At 47.4% G+C, this 10,506-nt stretch overlaps 1 protein-coding gene across 1 annotated transcript; it reads right to left on the minus strand.

Moving 5' to 3' along the window:
- Positions 1-7,926: 7,926 nt before the first annotated feature.
- On the minus strand, positions 7,927-9,651 carry LOC139581955 (uncharacterized). Its single transcript, XM_071412143.1, has 2 exons — positions 9,631-9,651; positions 7,927-9,024 (listed from the first exon to the last, which is right to left on the minus strand). The coding sequence occupies exons 1-2, from the start codon at positions 9,649-9,651 to the stop codon at positions 7,927-7,929; spliced, it is 1,119 nt and encodes a 372-aa protein (XP_071268244.1).
- Positions 9,652-10,506: the final 855 nt, after the last annotated feature.

The following is a 10,506-nucleotide window of genomic DNA, read 5'->3' on the forward strand; positions in this document are numbered from 1 at the left end:
TGTTTGTATTCGGCCATATCCCCAGTCACCTTGCCACGGTTAAATGCGTTAGTTTGCTCTTTCAGTTTTGTGTGAATGCTGCCATCTATCCACGGTTTCTGGTTTGGGTAGGTTTTAATAGACCTTGGGTACAAGGTCTCCTATACATTTCCTGATAAACTCAGTCATTGTATCCATGTATTACTCAATATTATTTTCAGAGACTACGCAGAATATATCCCAGTCCACGTGATCAAAACAATCTTGAAGCATTGATTCCAATTGGTCAGACCAGCGTTGAATAGTCCACAGCACGGGTACTTCCTGTTTGAGTGTCTGCCTATAGGAAGGGAGGAGCAAAATTGAGTCACGGTCAGATTTGCCGAAGGGAGGGCAGGGGAGGGCTTTGTAAAGCATTTAGAAGATTTGAGTAGCAGTGGTCCAGTGTTTTCTCAGAGCGAGTGCTCCAGTCAATGTTTTGGTAGAACTTCGGTTGCGCTTTTCTCAGATTAGGTTTTTTAAAATCCCCAGATACAATGAACGCCGCCTCAGGATATGTGGTTTCCAGTTTGCATAGAGTCCAGTGTAGTTCTTTGAGGGCCGTCGTGGTATCGGCTTGAGGGGGAATATACACGGCTGTGACTTATATAGGCCCTAACAGTTTGTGGGCACCGTTTGTCACCGATATAGTACAATTAATGTATTGTTTAGTGTTGTGTAGTGGCTTTGCTGGCATGCAACCCCCCCCCCCCAAAAAAAAAAATATATATGTTTTTCCCCACCAAGATTTATATGCTAAAATCACCACTGCTAACGATTGAGACATAACCCTGTTGGCTTGCTCCAAAGAATGGAGGGTGGTGAAGAGACAGGGTCCTGTTAGACCAGGGTATATACTAACTGTAGTTGTCCTGTTAGACCAGGGTATATACTAACTGTAGTTGTCCTGTTAGACCAGGGTATATACTAACTGTAGTTGTCCTGTTAGACCAGGGTATATACTAACTGTAGTTGTCCTGTTAGACCAGGGTATATACTAACTATAATAGTCCTGTTAGACCAGGGTATATACTAACTGTAGTTGTCCTGTTAGACCAGGGTATATACTAACTATAATAGTCCTGTTAGACCAGGGTATATACTAACTGTAGTTGTCCTGTTAGACCAGGGTATATACTAACTATAATAGTCCTGTTAGACCAGGGTATATACTAACTATAATAGTCCTGTTAGACCAGGGTATATACTAACTATAATAGTCCTGTTAGACCAGGGTATATACTAACTGTAGTTGTCCTGTTAGACCAGGGTATATATTAACTATACTAGTCCTGGTAGACCAGGGAATATATTAACTATGATAGTCCTGGTAGACCAGGGTATGTATTAACTATAATAGTCCTGGTAAACCAGGGTATGTATTAACTATAATAGTCCTGGTAGACCAGGGTATGTATTAACTATAATAGTCCTGGTAGAACAGGGTATATATTAACTATACTAGTCCTGGTAGACCAGGGTATGTATTAACTATGATAGTCCTGGTAGACCAGGGTATATATTAACTATACTAGTCCTGGTAGACCAGGGTATGTATTAACTATGATAGTCCTGGTAGACCAGGGTATATATTAACTATAATAGTCCTGGTAGACCAGGGTATGTATTAACTATAATAGTCCTGGTAGACCAGGGTATATATTAACTGTAGTTGTCCTGGTAGACCAGGGTATATATTAACTATAATAGTCCTGGTAGACCAGGGTATGTATTAACTATAATAGTCCTGGTAGACCAGGGTATATATTAACTATGATAGTCCTGGTAGACCAGGGTATGTATTAACTATAATAGTCCTGGTAGACCCGGGTATGTATTAACTATAATAGTCCTGGTAGACCAGGGTATATATTAACTATAATAGTCCTGGTAGACCAGGGTATGTATTAACTATAATAGTCCTGGTAGACCAGGGTATGTATTAACTATACTAGTCCTGGTAGACCAGGGTATGTATTAACTATAATAGTCCTGGTAGACCAGGGTATGTATTAACTATAATGGTCCTGGTAGACCAGGGTATATATTAACTATAATGGTCCTGGTAGACCAGGGTATGTATTAACTATAATAGTCCTGGTAGACCAGGGTATGTATTAACTGTAGTTGTCCTGGTAGACCAGGGTATATACTAACTGTAGTTGTCCTGGTAGACAGGGTATATATTAACTGTAGTCCTGGTAGACCAGGGTATGTATTAACTTATGTCCTGTAGACCAGGGTATATTAACTTATGTCCTGGTAGACCAGGGTATGTATTAACTATAATCGTCCTGGTAGACCAGGGTATGTATTAACTATGATAATCCTGGTAGACCAGGGTATGTATTAACTATGATAGTCCTGGTAGAACAGGGTATGTATTAACTGTACTGGTCCTGGTAGACCAGGGTATGTATTAACTATGATAGTCCTGGTAGAACAGGGTATGTATTAACTATAATAGTCCTGGTAGACCAGGGTCTGTATTAACTATACTGGTCCTGGTAGAACAGGGTATGTATTAACTATACTGGTCCTGGTAGACCAGGGTATGTATTAACTATGATAGTCCTGGTAGAACAGGGTATGTATTAACTATAATAGTCCTGGTAGACCAGGGTATGTATTAACTGTGATAGTCCTGGTAGAACAGGGTATGTTTTAACTATGATAGTCCTGGTAGACCAGGGTCTGTATTAACTATACTGGTCCTGGTAGAACAGGGTATGTATTAACTGTAATGGTCCTGGTAGACCAGGGTGTATATTAAGTATAATAGTCCTGGTAGAACAGGGTATGTATTAACTATAATAGTCCTGGTAGACCAGGGTATATATTAACTATAATAGTCCTGGTAGACCAGGAGATGTTTTAACTAATTTCCCTCGTAGACCAGGGTATGTATTAACTGTAGTTGTCCTGGTAGACCAGGGTATATTTTAACTATAATGGTCCTGGTAGACCAGGGTATGTATTAACTATAATAGTCCTGGTAGACCAGGGTATGTATTAACTATGATAGTCCTGGTAGACCAGGGTATATATTAACTATATTAGTCCTGGTAGACCAGGGTATATATTAACTATAATAGTCCTGGTAGACCAGGGTATGTATTAACTATGATAGTCCTGGTAGACCAGGGTATATATTAAATATATTAGTCCTGGTAGACCAGGGTATATATTAACTATAATAGTCCTGATAGACCAGGGTATGTATTAACTATGATAGTCCTGGTAGACCAGGGTATATATTAACTATGATAGTCCTGGTAGACCAGGGTATGTATTAACTATGATAGTCCTGGTAGACCAGGGTATATATTAACTATAATAGTCCTGGTAGACCAGGGTATATATTAACTATGATAGTCCTGGTAGACCAGGGTATATATTAACTATGATAGTCCTGGTAGACCAGGGTATATATTAACTATAATAGTCCTGGTAGACCAGGGTATATATTAACTATGATAGTCCTGGTAGACCAGGGTATGTATTTATTGCAGTGAAGCCGCTCAACAACTGCACCACACCAGTCATCCAACAGACTCCCATTCAGAACGACACACAGAGGATCCAGGGTCAATGCCCTGCTCAAGGGCACGTTGACAGATCTCCCTCAAGACCAAAAGCGGCGACCCGAACCCTCCAAGATCCCCCCACAGTTCCCCAATAGCTGCCCCATAACTATCAGAGACCCCCCCCCCCACAGCACCCCCCACAATAAATTAAAAAATAATAATAATATGAATTATGTTCCCCACCCCAAAGAGCTCCCCCAATGCACCAACAAGAACCACCCCAATGCACCAACAAGAACCCCCCCGATGCACCAAAAAGAACCCCCCCGATGCACCAACAAGAACCCCCCCAATGCACCAACAAGAACCCCCCCCCCAGTGCACCAACAAGAATCCCCCCCAGTGCACCAACAAGAAACCCCCCAATGCACCCCCAAGAACCCCTCCAATGCACCAACAAGAACCCCCCCAATGCACCAACAAGAACCCCCCCAATGCACCAACAGGAACCCCCCCAATGCACAAACAAGAACCCCCCCAATGCACCAACAAGAACCCCCCCCAATGCACCAACAGGAACCCCCCCAATGCACCTACAAGAACCCCCCCAATGCACCAACAAGAACCCCCCCAATGCACCAACAAGACCCCCCCCCAATGCACCAACAAGAACCCCCCCCAATGCACCAACAAGAACCCCCCAAATGCACCAACAAGAACCCCCCCAATGCACCCCCAAGAACCCCCCCCCCAGTGCACCAACAAGAACCCCCCCAATGCACCAACAAGAACTCCCCCAATGCACCAACAAGAACCCCCCCCCCCCAATGCACCAACAAGAACCCCCCCCCAATGCACCAACAATAACCCCCCCAATGCACCCCCAAGAACCCCCCCAGTGCACCAACAAGAACCCCCCCAATGCACCAACAAGAAACCCCCCAATGCACCAACAAGAACCCCCCCAATGCACCAACAAGAACCCCCCCAATGCACCAACAAGAACCCCCCCAATGCACCCCCAAGAACCCCCCCCAGTGCACCAACAAGAACCCCCCCCCCAATGCACCAACAAGAACCCCCCCCCAATGCACCAACAAGAACCCCCCCCAATGCACCAACAAGAACCCCCCCCCCAATGCCCCAACAAGAACCCTCCCCAATGCACCAACAAGACCCCCCCCCCCAATGCACCAACAAGAACCCCCCCAATGCACCAACAAGAACCCCCCCCCCAATGCACCAACAAGAACCCCCCCAATGCACCAACAAGAACCCCCCCCCCCCCAATGCACCAACAAGAACCCCCCCAATGCACCAACAAGAACCCCCCCAATGCACCAACAAGACCCCCCCCCCAATGCACCAACAAGAACCCCCCCAATGCACCAACAAGAACCCCCCCCCCAATGCACCAACAAGAACCCCCCCAATGCACCAACAAGAACCCCCCCAATGCACCAACAAGAACCAAGAAAATTAACTTAAGAGAAAAAAGACAAAGGAAAACAGAGAAAAACAATGCAAAAAGAACTAAGGACATCAAGGACGACTAAAATCATAACAGCAAGATCAACTGTATATGTTTGAGTGCAAGTCTGGCACTATTTACATATGTGTGTGTGTGTATATTTGAATGAGAGTGTGTGTATATGCATGTGTACAAACACCTGCACGGCATCAGCCTCAGGCAAACCAGTATTAGCTGTAAAAACACTGACCCTCAGTGTCATTCAAACGTATTTTTTATTTTGTGTTATTTTGACCAGGGTATGTATTAACTGGAAGGGGTGTCCCTCCGTGTCCCTCTACTTCTCTTGAAGAGAGAAGGAGAAAGAAGCGGGAGGAGATGTATTTTAAGATGAAACTCTGAATCACTCCAGTATGGGTGAGTAGCTCTGAACTGTCTCTGTCTGTGTTTTTATGTTGTACTACCTGGTGTAGTCAGGGTGTTGTGTCCTGGTGTAGTCAGGGTGTTGTACTACCTGGTGTAGTCAGGGTGTTGTACTACCTGGTGTAGTCAGGGTGTTGTACTACCTGGTGTAGTCAGGGTGTTGTACTACCTGGTGTAGTCAGGGTGTTGTACTACCTGGTGTAGTCAGGGTGTTGTGTCCTGGTGTAGTCAGGGTGTTGATACCTGCCTTTGAATGTCAACGGGAAGAGAACAAAGGATGATAGAATGAGAGAGAAGCAGGATGTTGAATAGTTCATTCTGCTTCATGGACCAGCCTGAGTTCAGTTCATTAAGGACTGACTGAGTCCCACGACTGGTGTCAGATATCATTCCAGTAGGTACCCGATGCACACTTTCTCTTCGCCTGCGTACCAATTGGCACCCTATTCCCTATATCGTTCATTCCTTTTGACCCATAGGGTTCTGGTAAATAGTTGTCCACTATATAGGGAATAGGTTGCCTTTTAGGATGCAACCACTCTCTCAACGGAACCGCCATAAGAATGTACTACGTAGTAAAGCTGTTATACGATGATAACCTTGACATCTTGAATATCTCAAGATGCTTAGAGTTTTCTAAAATAGTCATCCTACAGTAGGAAGTAACGGGGATACGGTGCTGCCGTCACAAACCGCTGTGGCCTATTTTTCATGATAGACACACTGATAATATACAGTGGGGAGAAGAAGTATTTGATACACTGCCGATTTTGCAGGTTTTCCTACTTACAAAGCATGTAGAGGTCTGTAATTTTTATCATAGGTACACTTCAACTGTGAGAGACGGAATCTAAAACAAAAATCCAGAAAATCACATTGTATGATTTTTAAGTAATTCGTTTGCATTTTATTGCATGACATAAGTATTTGATACATCAGAAAAGCAGAACTTAATATTTGGTACAGAAACCTTTGTTTGCAATTACAGAGATCATACGTTTCCTGTAGTTCTTGACCAGGTTTGCACACACTGCAGCAGGGATTTTGGCCCACTCCTCCATACAGACCTTCTCCAGATCCTTCAGGTTTCGGGGCTGTCGCTGGGCAATACGGACTTTCAGCTCCCTCCAAAGATTTTCTATTGGGTTCAGGTCTGGAGACTGGCTAGGCCACTCCAGGACCTTGAGATGCTTCTTACGGAGCCACTCCTTAGTTGCCCTGGCTGTGTGTTTCGGGTCGTTGTCATGCTGGAAGACCCAGCCACGACCCATCTTCAATGCTCTTACTGAGGGAAGGAGGTTGTTGGCCAAGATCTCGCGATACATGGCCCCATCCATCCTCCCCTCAATACGATGCAGTCGTCCTGTCCCCTTTGCAGAAAAGCATCCCCAAAGAATGATGTTTCCACCTCCATGCTTCACGGTTGGGATGGTGTTCTTGGGGTTGTACTCATTCTTCTTCTTCCTCCAAACACGGCGAGTGGAGTTTGAACCAAAAAGCTCTAGTTTTGTCTCATCAGGCCACATGACCTTCTCCCATTCCTCCTCTGGATCATCCAGATGGTCATTGGCAAACTTCAGACGGGCCTGGACATGCGCTGGCTTGAGCAGGGGGACCTTGCGTGCGCTGCAGGATTTTAATCCATGACGGCGTAGTGTGTTACTAATGGTTTTCTTTGAGACTGTGGTCCCAGCTCTCTTCAGGTCATTGACCAGGTCCTGCCGTGTAGTTCTGGGCTGATCCCTCACCTTCCTCATGATCATTGATGCCCCACGAGGTGAGGTCTTGCATGGAGCCCCAGACCGAGGGTGATTGACCGTCATCTTGAACTTCTTCCATTTTCTAATAATTTCGCCAACAGTTGTTGCCTTCTCACCAAGCTGCTTGCCTATTGTCCTGTAGCCCATCCCAGCTTTGTGCAGGTCTACAATTATATCCCTGATGTCCTTACACAGCTCTCTGGTCTTGGCCATTGTGGAGAGGTTGGAGTCTGTTTGATTGAGTGTGTGGACAGGTGTCTTTTATACAGGTAACGAGTTCAAACAGGTGCAGTTAATACAGGTAATGAGTGGAGAACAGGAGGGCTTCTTAAAGAAAAACTAACAGGTCTGTGAGAGCCGGAATTCTTACTGGTTGGTAGGTGATCAAATACTTCTGTCATGCAATAAAATGCTAATTAATTACTTAAAAATCATACAATGTGATTTTCTGGATTTTTGTTTTAGATTCCGTCTCTCACAGTTGAAGTGTACCTATGATAAAAATGACAGACCTCTACATGCTTTGTAAGTAGGAAAACCTGCAAAATCGGCAGTGTATCAAATACTTGTTCTCCCCACTGTATATACTGTATCTGTATTCATATGGAAGTGTTCTACTGGATGTTGAGAAGGGAAAAGCACGCCTACATGATAAAACAGTCTGCTGCATGTGTGAATAGAAACAGTTCATATAGATATATAATCTTAACATATCAATGAGAATCATTTAAACTGTGTGGGTTCTGCGTCCTGGGTTCTGGGTCCTGGGTTCTGGGTCCTGGGTTCTGGGTCCTGGGTTCTGGGTAAGGGTCCTGGGTCCTGTCTGGGTTCTGGGTCCTGGGATCTGGGTTCTGGGTCCTGGGTTCTGGGTCCTAGGTCCTGGGTTCTGGGTCCTGAGTCCTGGGTTCTGGGTTCCGGGTCCTGGGTACTGGGTCCTGGGTTTTGGGTCCTGGGTCCTGGGTTCTGGGTCCTGGGTTCTGGTTCCTGGGTCCTGGGTCCTGGGTTTTGGGTCCTGGGTCCTGGGTTCCTGGGTTCTGGGTCCTGGGTCCTGGGTTCTGGGTCCTGGGTCCTGGGTCCTGGGTTCTGGGTTCTGGGTTCTGGGTCCTGGGTTCTGGTTCCTGGGTCCTGGGTCCTGGGTTTTGGGTCCTGGGTCCTGGGTTCTGGGTCCTGGGTCCTGGGTCCTGGGTTCTGGGTCCTGGGTTCTGAGTTCTGGGTTCTGGGTCCTGGGTTCTGGGTCCTGGGTTCTGGGTCTGGGTCCTGGGTCCTGTCTGGGTTCTGGGTCCTGGGATCTGGGTTCTGGGTCCTGGGTTCTGGGTCCTAGGTCCTGGGTTCTGGGTCCTGGGTCCTGGGTTCTGGGTTCCGGGTCCTGGGTCCTGGGTTTTGGGTCCTGGGTCCTGGGTTCTGGGTCCTGGGTTCTGGTTCCTGGGTCCTGGGTCCTGGGTTTTGGGTCCTGGGTTCTGGGTCCTGGGTTCTGGGTCCTGGGTTCTGGGTCCTGGGTTCTGAGTTCTGGGTTCTGGGTCCTGGGTTCTGGGTCCTGGGTTCTGGGTCCTGTCTGGGTTCTGGGTCCTGGGATCTGGGTTCTGGGTCCTGGGTTCTGGGTCCTAGGTCCTGGGTTCTGGGTCCTGGGTTCTGGGTTCTGGGTCCTGGGTCCTGGGTTTTGGGTCCTGGGTCCTGGGTTCTGGGTCCTGGGTTCTGGTTCCTGGGTCCTTGGTCCTGGGTTTTGGGTCCTGGGTTCTGGGTCCTGGGTTCTGGTTCCTGGGTCCTGGGTCCTGGGTTTTGGGTCCTGGGTTCTGGGTTCTGGGTTCTGGGTCCTGGGTCCTGGGTCCTAGGTCCTGGGTCCTGGGTCCTGGGTCCTGGGTCCTAGGTCCTGGGTTCTGGGTCCTGGGTTCTGGGTCTGTCTGGGTTCTGGGTCCTGGGATCTGGGTTCTGGGTCCTGGGTTCTGGGTCCTAAGTCCTGGGTTCTGGGTTCCGGGTCCCGGGTCCTGGGTCCTGGGTTCTGGGTCCTGGGTTCTGGTTCCTGGGTCCTGGGTTTTGGGTAATGGGTTCTGGGTTCTGGGTCCTGGGTCCTGGGTCCTGGGTTCTGGGTTCTGGGTCCTGGGTCCTGGGTCCTAGGTCCTGGGTCCTGGGTCCTGGGTCCTGGGTTCTGGGTCCTGGGTCCTGGGTTCTGGGTCCTGGGTCCTGGGTTCTTTGTCCTGGGTCCTGGGTCCTGGGTTCTGGGTCCTGGGTCCTGGGTTCTGGGTCCTGGGTCCTGGGTTCTTTGTCCTGGGTCCTGGGTCCTGGGTTCTTTGTCCTGGGTTCTGGGTCCTGGGTCCTGGAGGTGAGTGTGTCCAGGAACAGCAACTCTCTTCTCCTCTCTTTTATTTTTTCCACATCAGCGCTTTATTAGAACGACAGTCACTCCAGAGTGCCCTCTGTGAACCCACTGACTCACCTCCCCTCTCCCCCAGGTCATACCGTCACCTGACTCCCATCAGTCCGTCCTCCCGGCAGGAGCGTTGTTGCTGCACATAGATTTTCTTTACACTCTTAACGGTCAAGGACCTCACTCAAGGTCACAACAGATGTTTCACCTAGTCAGCTCAGGGATTTGAACCAGCGACTTTCCAGTTCCTGGCACAGCACTCTCAACCACTAGGCTACCTGCCACCTCTGTGGGGAGTTTGGTGGTGCTGGGATGTAGAAAGAGAGGGAGAGGGAGAAATGGCTTGGTCAATCTAGAGGAGTGAGGGAGAGGAAGAAATGGGTTGGTTAATCTAGAGGAGTGAGGGAGAGGAAGAAATGGGTTGGTTAATCTAGAGGAGTGAGGGAGAGGGAGAAATGGCTTGGTCAATCTAGAGGAGTGAGGGAGAGGAAGAAATGGCTTGGTCAATCTAGAGGAGTGAGGGAGAGGGAGAAATGGCTTGGTCAATCTAGAGGAGTGAGGGAGAGTAACGCTTGTCGTCTGGAGGAGAAGAAGAGGACCAAGGTGCAGCGTTGTAAGTGTTCATATCATTTAATAAAATATTGCAACACTAAACAAAACAACAAACACGACAAACGCACAGTCCTGAAAGGTGACACAAACACTAAACCGGAAACAACCACCCACAAACACAGGTGGGAACAGGCTACCTAAATATGATTCTCAATCAGAGACAATGATAGACAGCTGCCTCTGATTGAGAACCATATCAAATCAAATCAAATCAAATTTTATTAGTCACATACACATGGTTAGCAGATGTTAATGCGAGTGTAGCGAAATGCTTGTGCTTCTAGTTCCGACAATGCAGTAATAACCAACAAGTAATCTAACCTAACAATTCCA

The sequence above is a fragment of the Salvelinus alpinus genome, chromosome 7 (assembly GCF_045679555.1).
Source record: "Salvelinus alpinus chromosome 7, SLU_Salpinus.1, whole genome shotgun sequence".
NCBI classification, from domain to species: Eukaryota; Metazoa; Chordata; class Actinopteri; order Salmoniformes; family Salmonidae; genus Salvelinus; species Salvelinus alpinus.